Source organism: Jaculus jaculus, chromosome 9 (assembly GCF_020740685.1).
Source record: "Jaculus jaculus isolate mJacJac1 chromosome 9, mJacJac1.mat.Y.cur, whole genome shotgun sequence".
In the NCBI taxonomy this organism is placed as follows: domain Eukaryota; kingdom Metazoa; phylum Chordata; class Mammalia; order Rodentia; family Dipodidae; genus Jaculus; species Jaculus jaculus.
The window spans coordinates 83,675,436-83,697,000 of NC_059110.1; the positions used below are offsets into that span (position 1 = coordinate 83,675,436).

The following is a 21,565-nucleotide window of genomic DNA, read 5'->3' on the forward strand; positions in this document are numbered from 1 at the left end:
AGTATTCCTAAATGTATTATACCCACTCTAGGAATAATGAAGGCTTGGCATTGCTTAAAAGTATGCTTGGAAAAAAAAAAACAACAAAAAACGTATGCTTGGAAGCTGGGTGTGGTGGTGCATGCCTTTAATCCCAGCACTCAGGAGGCAGAGGTGGGAGGATTGCTGTGAGTTCGAGGCCACCCTTGAGACTACATAGTGACTTCCAGGTCAGCCTGAACTAGACTGAGACCCTACCTCGAGGGGAAAAAAAAAAAAAAAAGTACACTTGGGCTGGAGAGATGGCTTAGTTGTTAAGGTACTTGCCTGCAAAGACTAAGGACCCAGGTTTGATTCTCAGAACCCAGGTAAGCCAGATGGACATGGTAGCTCATGTGTCTGCAGTTCATTTGCCAGTGGCTGGAGGCCCTGTTATGCCCATTCTCTTTCTTTTTCTCTCTAATAAATGAATAAGTAAAAATAAAATATTTTAAAAATACCTTTTTTTGTTTATTTTTCAAGGTAGGGTCGCACTCTAAGCCAGGCTGACCTGGAATTCCCTAAGTAGTCTCAGGGTGGCCTTGAACTCATGGCATACCTCTGCCTCCTCAGTGCTGAGATTAAAGGCATGTATTACCATGCCTGGCCCAAAAAATACTCTTAGAGCTGTCAGTTCGAGGTCAGCCTGAGACTACAGAGTGAATTCCAGGTCAGTCTGGGATACAGCAAGACCCTAACTCAAAAAAAAAAAAAAAAATTGCCGGGCGTGGTGGCGCACGCCTTTAATCCCAGCACTCGGGAGGCAGAGGTAGGAGGATCGCCATGAGTTCAAGGCCATCCTGAGATGACAGAGTTAATTCCAGGTCAGCCTGGACCAGAGTGAGACCCTACCTCAAAAAACCAAAAAAAAAAAAAGAAAAGAAAAGAAAATTTAAAAACCACAAAAAAATACTCTTAGATATTTAATTTTTTTTAATGCAAGTCATAGACTGAGACAGAGAGAAGAGGGAGTGAGAAAGAATTGGCACACCAGGGCCTCCAACCACTGCAATTCAACTCCAGAATAGCATGCCCCCTTGTGCACATGTGCAACCTTGCATACTTGCATCACTGTGCATCTGGCTTATGTGGGACCTACAGAGTCAAACATGAGTCCTTAGGCTTCACAGATAAGCACCTTAACCACTAAGCCATTTATCCAGCCCTTAGACATTTATAAATGAGTGTAATCTTTCTGAAAGGCAATTTATTTAAGAAGAAAAACATTAAGTATATATATAAACAAACTGGGACTTTTACATCTAGAAATACATTTCAAAGAAATAATGAAAATAAAGCAGAGGCACATTAAGTACTCTTTGCTATACAGGAATTCAATCAATATTTACTGGAAACCTATTTTGTTTCAGGTTGTTTAGCAGAGTGAGGGGGATTGTTCAGTAGGGGGAAAAATCAGAAAGATCCTGTATTGGTAAATGTCCCAGTTTGAAAACCTAGAAATAATCTGCATGTACATTTACAAGGGACAGATGAGACAAATCATGACACAGGCTTATCATCTTTGGTGGCCTTTGCTATTGTACTGAAAATAAAATGCTAACTTCTAACCATGACTTGGGACCTGTCTAGTTCTCTGGCCCCATCTTGCTGATTCTGCTGTGCCATGGACCTTAAGGCTTCAGAGACACACCAGGGTATTTCACACTCCACACTTCTCCTTCCTCTCCCCAAGATACTCCTGCTCACCCATCCTACCAGCCCATTGCTTTGCTATACCCCAATTTCAGAACCCCTCCAAACTCCTCATTTGGCATTCATTTCTTCTCCAACACTTACCACAAATAGAATTTTACTCTTGGCTTACCTGTTTATTATTCATTTCTCCCGTTAGTTCTATGTTTCCTGAAAGAAAGGCATTTATCTACTCTGCTCACCCTGTTAATTAACACCAGATACAACGCCTGGCACTAAACACTTCAGAGATTCCTGGAAGTCCTTTCAGATACTAAGGTCTTGCTCTGGAGGTGCTTGGCACTGCTGACTCTGGCGCCAGGACAAAAACCTTTACAGGTCATTCCCTACGTGACTCAGTGTGACCGTGACCCCAAGCACAGCACGCTACTGCCTCTGCTCATCCTCTCTGTTTGGCTGGCTGACTCCCTCGTGGAGACTGTTGGAACACTTCTTGTATTTGTGCCCTGGCACACAGGAGTACCAAGCTGTGATGTCTGAACTCTTGTTTATGATTATCTTCCTAGAAGCTAGACCATGTGGAGATAATAAACACAAGAGGGGAAGAGCAGAACCTTCCCAAGTCATTTTAGATCTCTTAGTCTTATGGAAACCCCAGACAAGATGGGGAAGAGAACTTTGAATTCCCTAAGACCAAATGGGAAATTACTATAGTTCTTCCTTCTGCTAAGTTGGTTTGCTGAACTCTGCCATTTGGGGGGGCTCCAGTAGAGGCACCGCCCCTTCCTGCTTCATAGTTCCTGAACGTCAGCATCTCAAACAATGGTTATTTGTTTTGGTGGATGGAGAATGCTGTAAAATTTAAGGAGGCACAGACAAGCCTCAAGGACTTTTCTGGGCTTAGTCACACCTCTGAGATTGGAGTCACTGGGTGTGACTCACCCACCGAGGCTGGGTCCTGGTACCACTGGGCTTAGTTAGGGCTGCTTTCTTATGAGGGAGACGGTGCTACTGACCTACTTTCAAGAGGTCATGTCTCCTGAGAAGCTTACACAACCATAGGGAGGAGACTGGTCATACTTTCTTACCACATCTCCCTTTAATAAGGCCCTTGTGTAAGATGACTGCACAGTGAGTTTTCCTCTCTCTGAGGCCAACTGGTCTGCCCAAGATTGTTTGGGGCTTAATGGGTATACGCGCTGGGCCTGGGCCTTGGGAATGAGGGGGCAGTGGGCGGCTGGGGCAGCTCACCTGCTGCGTGGTAGCCAAACAGTACTCAGCTGTGCTCAGGATGCTGCAGATGAGGCAGAGCTCCTCCAAGGTGAACTTGGCTACCTCGGAGCCCTCCTTCTCCTTGAGGAGGCTGCTGATGGTCAGCCCTCCGCTGCTGCTACTGGTTCTGAAGGAAAGGAACAGGAACTGGTCAGGCTAGAATTTTTAATTTTCTTCCTGAAGCTGTACATTTTAGGACAAAGAAAGAAGGGAATGAAAGGCTGGCTGTAGTCCAAATAAATCCACGTACAATAAGTCCTTTTCCTCCTGACCTCACCCTGATTGTCATCTGTTTGGCCCCCTCGCTGTCAGGAACAGGAAGAGACAGTTCTAAGAGTTATCAGTCCTGTCACTGAGAATGGTGCAGTACTTCTCAGGAGGCTGCTCAGCTGCCTCACACTTGAGCTTGGAATTTCCTATGATGTAGAGCTCACTGGACATCATCTGCCTATAGCACAAAGCTGGTTCCCCAACGTTTCCCCTCAGTTAAGAAAATTCCACCCTGGCATGTACATGTTGGGTTCGGGGAGGAGTGAATGTCAAGAGACTCCTACCCCAATCCTTAGTGCTTCCGGAGATTAGACAGCTCATAGCAGTTTCTGTGGGGCAGTTCCTCACACAGGCCCAGCTCCCAGATGACTGCTGCAGTGGTGATTGTCACCCACTAGTGCACAAATGCTTCAGAACACCCTGTTACTTCCTTTCACCTTGCACTTGACTATTTCTGCTCACAGCAGCTTCATGAATGAAACTCCAGCTGACATGTATGCCATGTGCTTCCGGCTGGGACACTGACTAGTCCTCATGGGAAATGCTCACAGGATGATGTTAAGTGAAAACAGCAGAGCCTAAGACTCTCAGCAGAAGAGTACTAATTCTGTTAAGCAAGCAAACAAAAGCACATAGCACTTTACAAGCATACAAATGAATAAAGAATGGAAAAATAACCCAGGCATGGCCACTCACACCTGTAATCCCAGCATTTGGGAGGGAGATGAAGCAGGAGGGAGTCTGTAGCCACCCAGACTGAGTTTCATAATAAAAGTTGGTGTGCATGTGTGTGTATGAGAGAGAGAGAGAGAGAGAGAGAGAGAAAGGGAAGGAGGGAGGGAGAAGGGGAATATGCTTAGGTGGTGAGATTATAAGTGGTTTTCATTTTCTTCCTTGTGCTTTTCTGATACTCAAACTCCTATAGAGCATAGGATTCTATTCTCTTTCCTCCAAATTAAGTACAACTCCCACATGTGAAACATTTTAGTGACAATGACAGCAAGTAGTTCTAGAATCATAAATTTAGCCATGGGGATGATTTGTAAATACTGAATTCAGAAACACTGTGTAAGGTCACACTCCATTAGTTAAATCTCTATACAACCAAAGCATTGCTAACGCCAATTACTTTTAGTAATAAGCAAAATGGAGTTGTCAGTAGAGTTAGCTATAATGTGAACCCCTCCCCCCAAATCCTACTACATCTTTAAGTATCAGACTGTTCAGCACAGCAGGAAGAACACAGAACAAGAGACTCGAACTTAATCAGATGCATGCTTTCTACCTATCTATTGCTTCAGGCATGAACACATTGTATGAGGCTTGAATAAAATTGTCTATGCTATTTAATAGTTATTTCCATCACCTCCCTTTTTTTTCTCTTGACCAGTAGCTCTCCTTGAATCCACGTACATTATATGCATATATACAATAGGACTGACTCTCTGGAGTCCACTGTGGCATGGTGTGACCTACACTGGAAGCCAGAGTGAGCATCTCCACTAATGGTCATGATCAACTATGGGATGTTCTTGGAGAGGAAAGATCGTCAGACCCTTGGGAACTCAGTAAGTGTTTTCCTCCTTGACATTCTCAGCTGCCCAGTAAACAACCCCAGAGTGGGTTTCTTTCAAGATTCCCATATTTAGGAATGTTCTGAGTCTCCCTGCACTGTTCAAATCATGGAGAATAGGACTCACTTGGGCAGGTTGCCAGAGAGGATTTTCCAGGCATATTCTCGAAGGTACTTCTGGAAAATGGTGGTAAGGGCAATCATGGGCTCACCAGTGCTGAGCTGTGAGCACTGCACCATGCACTTCTTGTAGTAGACAAAGAGGTCCGCACAGCTGGGGAGAACAGCGCCTCCTTCATCAGTGTTGGGCTTGGGTGGGCCCTGGGCTTTGAAATCGGCGACGAACCGATCTATCAGGTCTCCAAGGTTTCTAAGAGGGAGAACACCACAAATGTTATTTTACTTCAAGAAAGATCAAACAAGTGTGCTTTCTGCAAAGTATGTAACTCACTGCCACAAGTAATTGTTCCTGATGCATCCTAAGCCTGGATAGTGGTACATGCCTTTAATCCCAGCACTTAAGAGGCAGAAACAGGAAGATCTCTGTGAGTTCAAGGCCTGAGGCTACATAGTGAATTCCAGATCAACCTGGATTACAGTGAAACCCTATTATCTTGAAAAAAACAAAACAAAACAACAAAAAAGACAACCCATTGTTAAATGGATATCCTCATTCACCACCATGCCCTGAAGTAATGGCAGCAATGAAATTCGACCTGTCACAGCATTTCACCATGGCATTTGACCCCAAGCCCCTGTGAGGGAGACAGGGTAATGCTGCTCCCACTAGAGAAAGAAAAATCCAAAAAGTTTGTCACACGGGAGCTGCAGAGATGGCTCAGTGGGCAAAGCGCTCGCCATGCAAGCATTACGGCCTGAGCTCTATCCCCAGTATGCACATAAATGCCAGGCATCCTGGTGCGCACCTGCGACCCCAGTGCTGGGAGGTGCACAGGCCAATCCTTAGAGCTCACCATCCAACCAGTTCAGCTGAACTGGTGAACTTCAGGTCAATGAGAGGCCTTGTTCCAAAAGAGATGGACAGCATACCTGAGGGTGAAACCTGAGGTTGTCCTCTGACCTCCACATGCATGTGTACATACATATGCACCAACACACACACACACACATACCACAGACACATACACACAAAGTGAATCACAAAACTTAGTGGCAGAGCTGAGTCTAGAATTCACCATTTAAGCAAACAGTCCAAAGTATTCAGTACCAGTTATCCTTTCCACAAATGAACACCATAGACAGTAATGACACTGATCATTTTCCAAACACTTATTATTGCCCAATATGATAGCCATGCTTTATAGGCATGTCACTGAACTTTGTTTACTCTTCAACAATAACCCAGAGCTGGTAATGTTACTATCCTTCCTTTCAAAAAGTTAGGTGTAGACATAATTCAGGTGTAGATACTGCAAGGCCACTCAGAAATCCTGCTGGAACTGAGCTGGTAACCTCCTCCATGTAGGCCAGCTGACAGAAAGCTGGAAGAAGCCATTCTGCATGCAGGTCAATAGGAGAAAGAGAAATCACCAGTGAAAATACTCAACAGTGGACACTGCAAGCCTTATATTTGGCCAACCAGGCCAAATGAGCCAACAGGTGAAATAGTGGCACGTCTGTCATCGTGGAAACCAACAGCCATCTAATTGGACTGAAGGCCCATTCTGTGGGAGGGAATACATCCCTGATACTGAAAACTTAAGACAGGGGCGGTCATGAGCCCTAGGGGTGTAACGTCTGCTGATGTCTGGGTAAATGTATGTACTATGCTTATCAAACTGCCCAGTAAGCATTTCTCTTAATGTTCATACCCTTATATTAATGCTACTCTCATTTTTAGTAGAGAATCTTCTCTTTTCAGATGGCAGTGAACTTGGGATGACTCAGAAGGCATCATGGTGCTGGAAATAAGTGAAAGGAGTGCTCAGTACTACAATATCTCTATCACACCTTCCATAGCTCAGAGTCTATTATGGAAGAGGTGGCGTAAAGAATGTAAGAGCCAAAGGAAGGGTAGAATTCCTTACAATGTGTTCCTCTAGACACAAAATGGCCTGGATATCCATGACTTCAAAGTACCTGATACTACCTACACAAGACCATCATAATAGGAGGAAAAGACCATGACATCAAAATAAAAGAGAGACTGATTGAGAGGGGGAGGGGATACAATGGAGAACGGAGTTTCAAAGGGGAAAGTGGGGGGAGGGAGGGCATTACCATGGGATATTGTTTACAATCATGGAAGTTGTTAATAAAATAATAATAATAAGTTAGGTATAGAAGAGTAGAAGAGTGATGTGCCCTACCCAAAAAGTGGACAAACCATTATTCAAAGCAAGCACCTGGATCTAAGCTTCATGCTTTTCACCATTCGATTTGACCAAAATAAGTTAAAATGTCAGCAAAGGTTTAGACATCATGAACCTAAATGTGTTCAATGGAAGGATGTCCAAAGAGAAGCTTACAGGAAAAACAGACAACTAATAAAAAAAAAAAAAACCCACGAGGCTGGAGAGATTGCTTAGCGGTTAAGGTACAAATCTGCAGGTCCCACATAGCCAGACACAAGTGATGGCAGCGCACAATGCTGCGCATGTACACAATGGGGCACATGTATCTGGAGTTTGTTCTCAGCAGGTTGAAGGTCCTGGTGTGCCCACGCTTGCTCGCTCTCTCTCAAAAAAACAAGAATGCTTTCATTCTCTGAGCTGAACAGTTTTCAGTTTTTCTTAGAACTTCCAGAGTCAAAGGTATAAAAACATCTTGGGAAAAGTTGCTGGGAGTAGCTCCAGACTTGCCTGGGGCATGCTGGTGCTGGTGCTGGTGGCTATGATCTCTCTCCCAGTTCCCATGTAAACATCCCTGAGTTTTCCTGAGCTTCCCCAGGTCACTGCGAGCTCGAATCTAACAGACTGTAAGACTGTGCTCAGCACAGCTGTGCTGTGTGGACCAGGGGAGGCCCCACTCTTGACAAGCGGCACCCTTTTAACGCGCTTGGCTCAGGCTACAGGAATCCAGCTGTTTTAAAAATATGTTTATATAATAGGGAGGAAAAATGTAAGAACCACACACAGCATCAATTAGCAGGAATAGGAAAAAATTGACATTTTACTCAAGTGCTTTTGTTATTCAAAGTTTACTATATCCAGATGTGGCTGCTTCAGGCCAGGCTAGGTCTTTGCCTATGGTGATAGAAAACTGAGAAGGACCTCGCTAGTTGACCTTGGAAAGCTCCATGGTCCTCCCCTCCCCCCCCCAGTCCTCATAACCTCTTCTTGCCTCACTCTTCTTTCTACCGCCTCTTCTCCACTGTAGACTTCTACTCTAGCCAGTCATCTCTCTGCAGCCTCTGTTCCACTTTCCTCCATCACTGGGTCTCACTGATGCCTCCTGGTTAAGTGCTCTCCCATCACCCCAGCCCTCATCTGCATAATTCCACCTTACCCCTGTCCTCTCTCTCAACTGGAGCTTCTATTATCTGACACTCAAAGCCACCAACTTATTATTTTTGGTTTTTTGAGGTAGGGTCTCACTCTAACCCAGGGTGACCTGGAATTCCTTATGTAGTCTCAGGTGGCCTTGAACTCACAGCAATCCTCCTTCCTTTGCCTCCCAAGTGCTGGGATTAAAGGCTGCCACGCCCAGCTTCCTAACTTTTGTTTTGAGACAGGGTCTCATGCTGTAGACCCAGGCTAGCCTGAAACTATGTGCCCAAGCAGGCTTAGAACTTATAAATCCTCCTGTCTCAGCTTCCTGAGTGCTGGTATTATACATATGTACCGAACACCTGACTCTTGTTTTTGTTTGAGAAAGGGTCTTTCTATGTTCTCCAAGATGGCCTGGAACTTGTTATCTTCCTGCCTTAGACTCTCAGGTGCTAGAACTACAGATGTGACTGAACACTTTAGAGCACAGCACAATGTGCAAAGCCCTTTCCCAGATCAATGCTGTGATTCAACAGTCTTTGAGACAGCACTCCAGCTAGCTGCCTTACAAGCTAAAGCTGGTACAGAGTGGAGGTCGCTGGTTTAACAGGAATCAGGCTTTCTGTTCCATGTCTATGATCATGTCTCCTTGACAGCGGGGAGAATACTCATGCTCCCCCACCCTGCTGTTCAGGCTTATGCATCAAGTTAATCTTCATATCAGAACCCAATGTGCACACAGCCAGTCAGCCTCCACTTTTGTTGTTAAGGATGGAAATGAAGCAGTGCTTAGGTAGAGATGGGGATGGGGAAGGGGCTGGTCCAGCAGAGAACATGGACCAGAAGGCAAAGACTCCACTTGAGTCTGCTGAGGGGAGCGAACAGTGCCCACCAAAGCAAGGGCCAGGTCTTGACTACTTTCACTTTAATCTTCATCTACTCCTCTAGAAGCTGATCCTCACTCGCTTGTTTCAGAGCCAACCAAATGAGTAAGCTTGAGATCATACAGCATCAAGAAGTTCCACCAAAGAACTTGAAAGATCTACATTTTGGTGAATGTACACCAAGCTACTTTTGACATTGCTCTTGAGTGTAGAAGATAAGCTAGCTGAGGAAACCTTCCCTGCTTTCTTCTACTCTTTCCATCAACATGCTCTGATGTTATACAAGGCATTAGGCAACGAGCAGCCCATGCTGCACAAAGGAAAAAGTAAAAGGTGCCCGGGTGGCAATGGAAATGTTCATGAGTTTTGAATAGATGATCCATCTAATCCTACTAAGGACTGATCAAGCACTTACTATGTGCAAGGCTCAGAGGACTGTAAGTAGAAGATGCAAATGAATTCAATTTTTAAAAAGAAGTTACCATTTCTTCTGGGCATTTTGGCAAGATCTGCATGTAGGACTTGTGGAGAAAAGAATGTGTGGCATGATGACTCAGGTGTCTTTTCTACTCTAAAGTGAGTACAATCAAGTTAGAGTTCATAGTCAAGTGCTGATTGAGGGCTGTGGGGTAAATACAGTCCTCATATAGTTATAATATTTACATTTCAAGGCAGTGACAAAATGCTAAATTTGCTCTGCAGAATATATGTGTAATATGGTTTAGACACAGTAAATAACAGAAGAGGCTGAAGAGAAAGTTTGTAGTACATCCAGGTAGAGAATAAAGGCACAAAGTGGGCTGGGGAATGCAGCTCAGTTGGTAGAATGCTTGCCTAGCATGCATGTGGTCCTGGGTTTGAGCCACAGCACCACATAAACTGGGTGTGGTGGCACATGGCTATAATCCCAGAATTCTGGAGTGGAGGCATGAGGAATGGAGGTTCAAGCCTGGATTTTGGCTCAAAACAAAACAAACGAACAAACAGGAGAGAAAGGGGGAGTTTAACCAAAACAAAAGACATATAAGGCTCTTGCCACTGCTCTTGGCTGCCTACTAGACCTAGATGCTAAGATTCTTGCTAAAGACACCACATGCTTCATCTGCAGGACACAGAGAAATCAAGCTGGAACCAGGTCAGACACTTCTTCCCTGTTGGATATCTGACTGTCATAGTGCTTGAAAATGCTGAGGCTGCTGGAGGAGAAAATTCATCAATGGTCTTAACCAGCAGTGGACCCTGTGGGCACCAACCAGCCAGGCAAGATGTGCCTACTGGTGCCTCAGTATCATGACTGTTATGGAGGAAACTGATTTGAGACCCATTTCATGGGAGGAAATTTGTGTCTGGTACTAAAATCCTGGTCAAAAGCCTATGGCTAGGGAGGTAATAGACGACCTGTCATTTGGCTACATGAATATGCTGTGCCCATCAAACTGCTCTCTAAATATGTGTGTTTATATCCACAGATGAGTGCTACTCTCACTTTGAGTCAGAGAAGCTTCTTTTTGTAGTGGGCAGTGATGACTGGGGAGACTCAAACCTCATCAAAGTGCTGAGAATAAGTGAGTATAGAGCGCTCAGCACTAAATGAGACATCTCTATCATGTCCTCCACAGCTCAGGGAACATTGTGAAGAGGAGAAAGAATGAACATGATAGCCAGAGGATGAGGAGGAATGCTTTGGAATGCTGTCTTCCAGTCATGAAGTGACTGCTGCAACCTCAGTCATTGTCATTACCTGCATAGGACCCATCAACATTTTGTCATGGATGGTAGAGAAGGGGCAACCTCCCTCCAAAACATCAAAGTAGAAGAGGGACTAGCTGGAAAGAAGGGGTCCAGTGGAAGGGGGAAAAAGAGAAGGTAATGGGAGGGGATTATGATCAAAATACATTAATCCACGTATAAAAATTACCAAAACAAGATTTACAAGGGGCTGAGGAGATGATGTAGCTGTTAAAGGCACTTACTTACAAAGCATGCTGGTCTGGGTCTAATTTATCAACACCAACATAAGGCTGGATGCAAAGTAGCACATGCATCTGTGATCCCAGCACGTTTACAACAATAGGAGGCGGAACCAGGGGATCTGAAGCTCATGGACCAGCTAGTCTAACTTTCAACTGTAGTCTGCTGGTTCATATGCAGTGACAAGAGATCCTATCTTAAAGGTAGAGCAAAGATACCTCCAAGTTGTCCTCTACCTTCCACATATGTACTATAGCACATACACACACACACACACTCCCTCTCTCTCTCATTACCACTACTCACAGAATAAAAGAAGGCTGGGTGTGGTGGTGCACACCTTTAATCCAAGCACTTGGGAGGCAGAGGTAGGAGGATCACCATGAGTTCAAAGCCACCCTGAGACTACATAGTGAATTCCGGGTCAGCCTGGAGTACAGCAAAACCCTACCTCAAAAAAAGAAAGAAAGTAGGGGGGGAGTGAGGAAGGGAGGGAGGGAGGGAGGGGACAGGAGAGGAGAAGATCGTCTCACTGCAGACTGAGCTCGGGATCATCATGACAGCGCCTGCTATTTGGTCTGCAGTTATTACTTGGAGCAACAGTTTTCTAACTGCAAATGTGGCACTAGGAGGAGATGGGGGTGAGAAGCAAGCAGGGGCAAAGCAGGTGTGCTCCCTGGACAGTGTCAGCACTGTGCATCCTGGGGCACTAACAGTAGTGTGCACCTTTCACCCTTGGCTTGGGGCTAATGACTTGGCTCTGGGGGGCAAGGTTTGGCTTGAACATGGCTGGGAGATTAGTTACATATGGAGAAACCTCAAACAATGATAGAGGCATGTTAAAAGGATGAACAGCCAGCTAAAAGGGTTTTCTACTGACCACAGATGATTTGAGCAATAAGCAGATTTCAGATCTGAGAAGAGAAACAGGACATTAGTGGAAACCTAAGACTCAAGCAAGGTCTGGAGATCAGTGACACTACTGTAGTAACTTCAACTTGCTAGGCTTTTGGGGGCATGTATGTATTTGTGTGTGTGTGTACAGTATGTGTGGTATGATACATATGTGGTATATGCACATGTGTACACAGATGTGTGCACCATGTATACATGTGCAAAGGCCAGAGAACTTGCATGCGCGTCTCTATTGCCCACCCATGTTCTTCCTTGAGATGGGTCTCTCCCTCAGCCCTGAGCTGTTGTTTTCTGCCAGCAAGCCAGTGTTTCTTGTCTCCACACCCATTCCCCCACAGATTTGGGTTACAGACTTGTGTGGCCACACACAGCTTTCTATGTGGGTTCTGGGGAATCCAACTCAAGGGGACTTAGGCTCTCCTAGACCCTTAAGTTTAAGTGGTGAACATTCTAACCTCTGAGCCATCTTTCTACCCCTTGTTTGGCTTTGTTGAGACACTGCCTTTCTATATTATATAGCCTAAGATGACCTAAAACTAATGATCCTCTTGCCTCAGCTACTGAATAGTGGGATCATAAGGTACCCACCACCACCCTCACTTAATTTGGTAGTGTTGACAATTCTGCTGTTGTTATATAAGATGTTAACATCAAAGGGAATGGGATGAAAGGAATATGGGAAATCTATACTATTTTTGTAGCATTTCTATAGATAGAGATTGATTCCAACATAACATAAAAAGGGGGAGGAAAGCTAGGCCTGATGGCACATGCTTTTAATTCCAGCACTTGGGAGGCGTTGACAGGAGGATCACTGTGAGTTCGAGGCCACCCTGAGACTACATGGTGAATTCCAGGTCAGCCTGGGCTGGTATGAAACCCTACCTTGAAAAACAAAAACAAAAAAGGGGGGGGGGGTGAGGAGGAGATAGTAGTATCTATAACCAACTGAATAAAATCAGAATTCATGAGCCATGCAATGATTCGTGAATCTTGGGGAACAGCTTTTTCTTTCTTTCTTTGTTTAGAAGAGCTTTTTTAAATGTAGAAGAAATGATAAAAGTGAAAAAGTCAACATTTGGAAATTATCTTAGTAACAAATCATTCTGAGCCAGGCATGGTGGCATACATCTTTAATCCCAGCACTCAGGAGGCAGAGGTAGGAGGATGGCTGTGAGTTCAAGGCCACCCTGAAAGTACATAGTAAATTCCATATCAGCCTTGGCTAGAGTGAGACCCTATCTCAAAATAAAATAACAAAATAAAATAAAACCAAGGTTGCGGATTTAGCTCAGTGGATGAGCGCTAGCCCAGGCCCTGGGTTCGGTCTTCAGCATTGGAAAAAAAAAAAAAGATTCAGGCAAAAATTATCAAAAGGGGGCTAGAGAGATGGCTTAGCGGTTAAGCACTTGCCTGTGAAGCCTAAGGACCCCGGTTCGAGGCTCGATTCCCCAGGACCCATGTTAGCCAGATGCACAAGGGGGTGCACGCATCTGGAGTTCGTTTGCAGAGGCTGGAGGCCCTGGCGCGCCCATTCTCTCTCTCTCTATCTGCCTCTTTCTCTCTGTCACTCTCAAATAAATAAATAAATAAAAACATTAAAAAGAATTATCAACAGGGAGCTAAAGGAAAGCCACTAATATAGCTTCATGGTTTCTCTAAGCATTTTTGTTGTTTTTTTCTTTTTGAGGGAGGGTCTCACTCTAGCCCAGGCTGTCCTGGCACTCATTCTTGAGTCCCAGGGTGTCCTTAAACTCATAGTGATCCTCAGCCTTCTCTAAGAATTTTAAAGAAATTTTATACATTTATTTGCATGAGTGTGTGTGTGTATGGGTGTGCCATGGTCGCATCATTGCAAATGAACAACAGATGCTTGTGCCACTATTCGTATATAGCTTTACATTGGTGCTAGAGAATTAAATCTGGGCCAGCAAGCTTTGCAAGCAAGTATCTATAACCACTGACCATCTCCGTGGCCCTTCTGAGCACCTGTTAATTACTTATTAATAACTACAGAAACCTGACAAACAACATCAAAACCAAGTAACTTAGGTTATGGGGCAGGCTGACATTATGTGCTCCTCATATAACCTGCGAAGAGCACAGCACCTCTTCTGCACACAGCAATCATGAGAAATAAGACCAAACAGTCTACAAACTTCTGCTCTACACACCTAAAAATGTCAGGGTCATGAAAGAGAAAGAGACTGTGGTACTCTTATATTGAAGAAGACAAAGAGACAAATAAATACAGCTGCGATCCTGGATGGATTTCAGATCCATCTGAAAAAAGATGAGGCATGGGCTGGGGATGTAAATCAGTTAGTAGAGTGCCTACCTAGCATAGAGAGCCCAGGCATAATCCCAGCAGCACATGAACCAGGCCAGCACTCGAGAGGTGAGGGCAGAAGGATCAGGAGTTCAAAGTCATCCATATCAATCAATATAGTGAGTTTGAAGCCAACCTTGGGATACATGAGACCCTGCCTCAACAAATAAATAAATAAACAAGAAAATATTTTAAAAATGAAATGGGAATGGAATTTCAAAGGAGAAAGGGGGGGAGGGAATTAACATGGGATTTTTTTATAATCATGGAAAATGCTAATAAAAATTAAAAATAAAATAAAAATAAAATGAAATGGGTTCTATGGATATAATTAATAGGATAGCTAGATCAATGCTTTTTTGTTTTGTTTCCGCTGTGTGTGGTGTATGCACATGATGTGTCCTTGCACTACCCCACGTGTTCACCTGAGGCAAGGGGGTATGGTGCCTGCCTAAAGTTAGAACACCATGTCACGTATGGTGCTCCATTCTCATTTTGAGCTGGAGTCATCTACTGACACTGGAGCTTGCTGCTTTTCTGCAAGCCTGGATGATTCCCTGGTCTCTGCTTCCCTTTGGAGGATGAGGTAACAGGTCATGTGGCCATGCCCAGCTGTTTACGTGGGATCTAGAGACTTAAACTTGGTGTTTCAGGCCCCCTCAGGCCCTCATACTTGCATAGGAAGCACAATTAACAACTGAGCCATCTCTCTAGCCTGATCTATGTGTTTTTAAATGTTAATTTATTTAGTGCGTGTGCACATGTGTATGTGTTTGACATGTTCATGTGCGGGTGTGTACACACATGTGCCACAGCATGTGCAGGGAACAACTTTCAGGCAAGTCCTTCCCTTCCACCTCGTTGTGAGGCCAAGTCTCACACTGTTGTTCACCACTATTCACGAGCTTCTGAGAACGTCTTCTGTTTCCATCTCCTTTCTTATATAGGCACGCTGGGATTACGGAAGCCTGCCTCAGCTTCCAGCTTTTATATGGGGTCTAGGGAGCTGACTCAGCTACTCATATTCTTGGCAAGTACTTTATCATACAGCCATCCCTCAAGCCTTTAAATCAATGTTATCTTTGATGATCATACTATAGTAATGTACATTATGTCCTTGTTTTAAGGAGTAATGGGAAGTCTTGTCTGAGACTTGAGAATCAAAATGGCTGGGAGGGACTGGGGAGATAGCTCAGAGTATAGAGGTGCTTGCTTGTAAAACTTCCTGGCTCAGGTTTGATTCCCCAGTACTCACATATACTGGACCCTCCCCGCAAAATGGCACATGTGTCTGGAGTTCTTTCGTAACATCAAGAGGCCCTGGTGCACACATGTGCATGCACATATACATGTACACATATATGTGTACACACAAACAAATATTTTTTTCTCTCACAAATATTTTTTAAAAGTTAGTTAAAAAATAAAATGAAGCTGGGCGCGGTGGCGCACGCCTTTAATCCCAGCACTTGGGAGGCAGAGGTAGGAGGATCGCCATGAGTTCGAGGCCACCCTGAGACTACAGAGTGAATTCCAGGTCAGCCTGGACCAGAGTGAGACCCTACCTCGAAAAACCAAAAAAAAAAAAAAACCCCCCAAAAAAATAAAAAAAATAAAATGAGCCGGGTGTGATGGCGCACACCTTTAATCCCAGCACTCGGGAGGCAGAAGTAGGAGGATCGCCGTGAGTTCAAGGCCACCCTGAGACTACATAGTGAATTCCAGGTCAGCCTGGACCACAGTGAGATCCTACCTCAAAAACATAAAAATAAAATAAAAATAAAAAACTAAAATGAAGGGCTGGAGAGATAGCTTAGCAGTTAAGGTACTTGCCTGCAAAGCTTGAGGACCCAGGTTCAATTCCCCAGGACCCACGTAAGCCAGATGCACAGGGTGGCACATGCATCTGGAGTTTGTTTGCAGTGGCTGGAGGCCCTGGTATGCTCATTCTCTCTATCTGCCTCTTTCTCTCTTGTTCTCTCTAAATAAATAAATAGATAGATAATTTTAAAAAATGAATAAAATAAAATTAACCTGGGATAGTGGCTCATGCCTTTAATCTTAGCACTTGGGAGACTGAGGTAGGAGGACTATTGTGAGTTCAAGGCCACTCTGAGGCTATATAGTGAATTCCAGGCCAGCCTGGGCTAGAATGAGACTCTGCCTCAAAAAGCAAAACCAACAAACAAGCAAAAACCAATAAAAATATCTTTAAAAAAAATCAGGTGTGGTGATGCATGCCTCTAATCCCAGGACTTGGGAGGCAGAGGTAGGAGAATCATGAGTTTGAGGCCACCCTGAGACTATATAGTGAATTCCAAGTCAGCCTGAGCTAGAGTGAGATCCTACCTCAAAAAACAATCAAACAAACAAAAATGGGTTAGGCGTGGTGGCACATCCCTTTAATCCCAGCACTTGGGAAGTAGAGGTAGGAGGATCGCCATGTGTTTGAGGCCACTCTGTGACTACTTAGGGAATTCCAGGTCAGCCTGGGCTAGAGTGATACCCTAGCTGGAAAAAAGAAATTAATTAAATAAAACAGTTCAGGAAAAAAAAGTATGTGTCTATATATGTGAGTGAGTCGTGCATGTGTGAGAGGAGAGAAAGGTATATGCTGGGAAGTCTGGGTAAGGACAAATGAGCTGAGTACAATTCATCTAACTCTTCTGCAAATAGTAATCAACTCAAAATAAACAGCAAGGATGAGCAGTTACAAAAGGCTGTAGACTTAATAAAGCTAAGAAGGAAGGGGCTGTTTTAACACAAGAGAGCACAGACATCTAGTTCCCAGTAACTTCTCTGACAGAGACTACCACAGGATGGAGTAAAGACAGTGCTCATGTAGAAATCTCTTCCTCAGGAGTCAGCCAAGGGAAATCTTGACCCGTTCTGCAGACCATCTCCTGCCGCATGGCTACCGGCTGTGACAGCAGCTGTCAGCATGTTCCCTGGGCAGGTGGGAGGTTGAGGAGATGAGAGGGTGGACTCCATGCCAGGCCCAACAGGAAGCTTGCAACACTGATGAGGCTACCCTTTCAGATAGGCTTTGTGAACAAGACCACAGGGAGTGCATGGAGACAGAATCCCTGAGCACCATTTTCTGTGGGCCAAGGGCCACTACTATGTCATTGTGCTTCACGCTCCTGACAAGGCTTCTAAGGTGGGCTGATGCACTTCACCACAGAGACAGACAGAAAAGTTTAAGTGCCATGCTCAAGGTCTCACGCTAGTAAGTGCAGAACTCTGACTGAAACCCAGGTCTGGCATGTAGACCCCCTGCTCTTTCCACTATGCTGGGCTGGCCTCTGTCGTCCGGAAGCCTGTGAAGGGTCTACAATTCTCCCTTTCTGATTTCTGAGTCAGTGCTATGACAGCAGTAGTGACTGCACATCAGTCCCATCTGGGCTCTTTCTCTAGCGTAAGGAATCCCTGGTTAAGGGCAAAGGGCTTCTTAAAGCCCCATGAAATGATACTCAGAATTAGTGCATCAGTTTATGGGTAGAACTGATTTTTTTTTTTTTTTACAAGAGATTCTATGCTTTACAAGATCTCCCCCTCACCACCCCCATAGGGAATGGAACCTAGGGCCTTGAGCATGTAGGTAAGTGCTCTACCGCTGTGTCTCCATATCGTTTTCTACTTTGTTTTTGAGATGAGAGCTCATTTACCCAGAGTGAGCTTTGAATTCATGCAGTAGCTCGGCAAGCCTTGAACTCGCCATCTTTCTGCCTCAGCCACCTTCTGAGTACCTGGGATTATTAGGTTTGTACCTCTAGGCTCAGCTATAATGGAGTCTTGAAAGGATCTCTAACTTCCCACAGGTAAACAACCACTGCTGCATGTATCATTTTGTCTGACTATCTCCTCTGACAGAAGAGGAAATGGAGTTCTTTTTCTCAAAAAAAAAAAAAAAAAATATATATATATATATATGTATATATATATTTGGGGAGACAGAGACAGAATGGGCCTCATGTCACTGTAAATAAACTCCAGATGCATGTGCTACTTTGTGCATCTGGCTTTTACGTGGGTATGCGGAGCTGAATCCAGGCTATCAGGCTTGGTGAGCAAATGCCTTGGCCACTGAGCCATTTCCCCAGCTTGGGCTTCTTTAACTCTCTTCTTCTCTAAGATCCTGCTCCTGATTTTGGAGTAATAATGGCAAAGCCAATGTAGCCTCCTCCCCCAGTGGCTTACTGGGGTTTTCTGGTGCTTAGAAACACCCTCGTGAGGCCAGGCACAGGCCAAGAAGACCACACTAGGGAGGCTAGATTTGTGGACATCAAGATTGCTGTGATTCAGAAAAATAACTCTGGATCAAGAAGGTCTGGGCCCCAAAGCTTTCAAGCCTTTCTGAAATAATAATTATAAGAATGCAGGTTAATAGAAAACTGGGCAAAATAACCACACAGGTAGGTTTGCTAAAGACCTCTCACTGTAACAGGCAATAAACCTTTTTTCTACCCCTCAGGAATATTTTATGAAATTCCTGGAAGGAAATTTTTGCTTGCTTATTTGAGGCAGGATCTTGCTAGGCTGTACAGCCTAGTTTTGAACTTACTCTGAGATAAATCCCCAGGCCCAGAAAGAAACATTTTGAACCTAGAAGCCAGAGTACTGTCAAGGGACAAAATGGTAGTAACTAGCCCCTCTGTGAGCCTGTGGACAAGAAGAGTAGAGAGCAGGGAAGCCAAGCCGTCACAAGGCAAGAAACAGCTCCGTTTTTCTAGGTGTCGGGGACATATGACATGGAAGACCTTTTATACGGTTGATACTCTGGGATTTTAGTATCACTTTATAATCAAGGAGGAAAAGAGTAGAAGGTTGTGGCTTTGACTATAATCTAGAAAGTCCAGTAGGTGAATACAGTACCGACCCTTGTTATGATCTACTTGCAACATCTCTTAATCTTATCATTTACCCTCAAACATACTTGGAAATAAGAATTTATTTACCTGAGACAGAAACACTAAAAAGGAAAAAAAGAGAAGAAAGAGAAAAGGAAAGGCTGAAAAGAAAGAAGGGACTGGGCAAAGAAGGGCCTAAGTGGTTTCCCAGAGAACTCCTCTCAAGAGTATTCTCACAGCTGCTGCCATTCTTCCGTGTGAGCCACTGTCTGTCTTCCTAAGTGGATCCTCGGAGGCTCATAGCCGAGGCCAGCCTGTGTCTGGCAGCCTGCCCTGCTCCAGAAACTTTTCCAAAACGTGCTTTCCAGCCTCCAATAGTGGCTCTGGCCATGGGTGAACAACTGGAGTGAGGGAGGGGCCTTCTTCCTTGGCTAACAATGGATCTTGGACCCAAAACACCCTCTTTCTGGCTATGAAAACACTGGGCTGATTTGTGAAAAACTGTGAGGCCTATGAGCTTGTGGAAAGCATGTATATAAATTGGATACCTATGGACTAACATACAAATCCATGAGTCCATATTGATACAACAGACAACAGGGAAGAAGGGAAAACTCCATTAGTAAATGGAGAAGAAATGATGGAAAAAAGACTATCAAACATTAGGCAGTAATAATTGCTTGAGGCAAGACTCAAGTGATGCTAAAATGAGTGGGTACCAGTGTGATGAGAAACAGAATATTTGCAGTCATAAAGGATTCCCTGCAACATAATTACAAAGAGAAACCCAATGAGCTGGCAGTTACCACCTTACATAAGTAAATGTCTGCAGTAATGGTATAAATGGCAACATGCCTCTTTATACAAGGCCCTCAGAAGGACACAATGTCACTTCTGTGGCTTTCCTGCCAAAAATATATAACCTGGATTTTGTTGTTTTGAGACAGAATCTCATTATTTATTCCAGACTGGCTTTGAACTAAAAATTCTCCTGTTTCATTGCTCTGGTACTAGATTATAGGAGTGAGCTATCACAAAACTTATAACCTGGATTCAATCCAGACAACACAACTGGATGCTATAGTGATGAGCCTACAGTCCATTACTCAGTAGGCTGAGACTGGAGAATCCTTTGAACCCAGGAATTGGAAACTAGCCTGGGAAACAAAGTTAGACTTTGTTATAAAAGGAGGAGAAGGGGTGCTGGAGAGATGGCTCAGTGACTACAGGTGCTTGTTTGCAAAGCCTGACAGCCTGGGATGAATTCCTCAGTACCCATGTAAAGCCAGATGTATAAAGTGGTGATGTATCTGGAGTCCATATGTGGTGGCAGGAGGCTCTGGTTTACCCATTCTCTCTCTCTCGTGACCAAGCACGCGTGCTCATTCTGTGCTTGAATATAAATAAATAAAAAATTTTATAAAAGGAGAAGGAAGATGGGAGAGGAAAAAGAACATCAAGCAAACTCACAAAATAATCATTCAACTCTAAGACTGTCAAGGTCATTAAAGACAAAGGAAAGATGAAGAAGTGGCCAGGATTAAAGAAGACTAAAAAAACCTGACAGCTAAATACATGATTGTAACATTCTGGACCGGAAAAAGAGACATAAATAGGGCAATGTAACCTTCCTGACTTTGATAATTGTGATTACATAAAGAAGCTAACACTCTTGGCAAAAGATCTATGAAAATTTTAATCCTATTTTTGTAACTTTTTTGACAGTCAAAATTACTATAAAAGGAAAAGTCAAATTATACTTGAAAACATATACTTTAGAGACTAGGCTTTCTATAACTGTCAGTGCCTAAAACTGTAAAGCTTTGTGGGGTAGTGTATCAGGGCTCACTAAAAGCTCAGCACCTACATGGGAGGGGTGTTCCTAAAGGGGCTTTATTATAGACAAACCCAGACTTTTGAGATATATAAGCAAAATAAACAATACCATGCAAAAGAGAAAAAATATCCTTAATGATCTTCCCTCCTTTAGTTTCTGGAAAGAGCTGTCCCTCTTAAGAACCAGCATGATGAGCGGGCTTAGAAACACCAGCAGAAAACAGCAACATGGGAGTCACTTACTTGTCCTGGGACTCGATGTATACATAGAGATGAGGCTCAAAACACTTGGAAACAATGCCATGAAAGGGATTGTCTGGTGCTTTAGGCTTCTTTGGCTGAAAAGAAGAAGGGAGAGAGAAGGGGAGAAAGAAAAAAAAAAGGAGAATATGAATAAATCCTATGTTTGAGCAATCTTTGCAAGTTTTCATGCAATTTCACAGATAAGAGTAACAAGGATGCCATGATTCCTCCCAGCCCGTGAGCAAGACACAAGCTTTGTTGGCATCATTGCTTACTGTGGGTGATGAAAGATTTATTGCTGT

General features: G+C 44.0%; 1 protein-coding gene across 1 annotated transcript in view; it reads right to left on the reverse strand.

Annotated features, from left to right (window-relative positions):
* Nucleotides 1-21,565, reverse strand: part of Vps53 (VPS53 subunit of GARP complex) — a 192,304-nt gene that overhangs the window by 51,416 nt on the left and 119,323 nt on the right. Inside the window, exons 13-15 of the mRNA XM_045158762.1 lie at nucleotides 21,264-21,358; nucleotides 4,914-5,156; nucleotides 2,923-3,070 (exon numbers count right to left, since the gene is read on the reverse strand). Coding sequence (XP_045014697.1) covers nucleotides 2,923-3,070; nucleotides 4,914-5,156; nucleotides 21,264-21,358 — 486 coding nt within the window. The remainder of the gene's footprint in view (nucleotides 1-2,922; nucleotides 3,071-4,913; nucleotides 5,157-21,263; nucleotides 21,359-21,565) is intronic.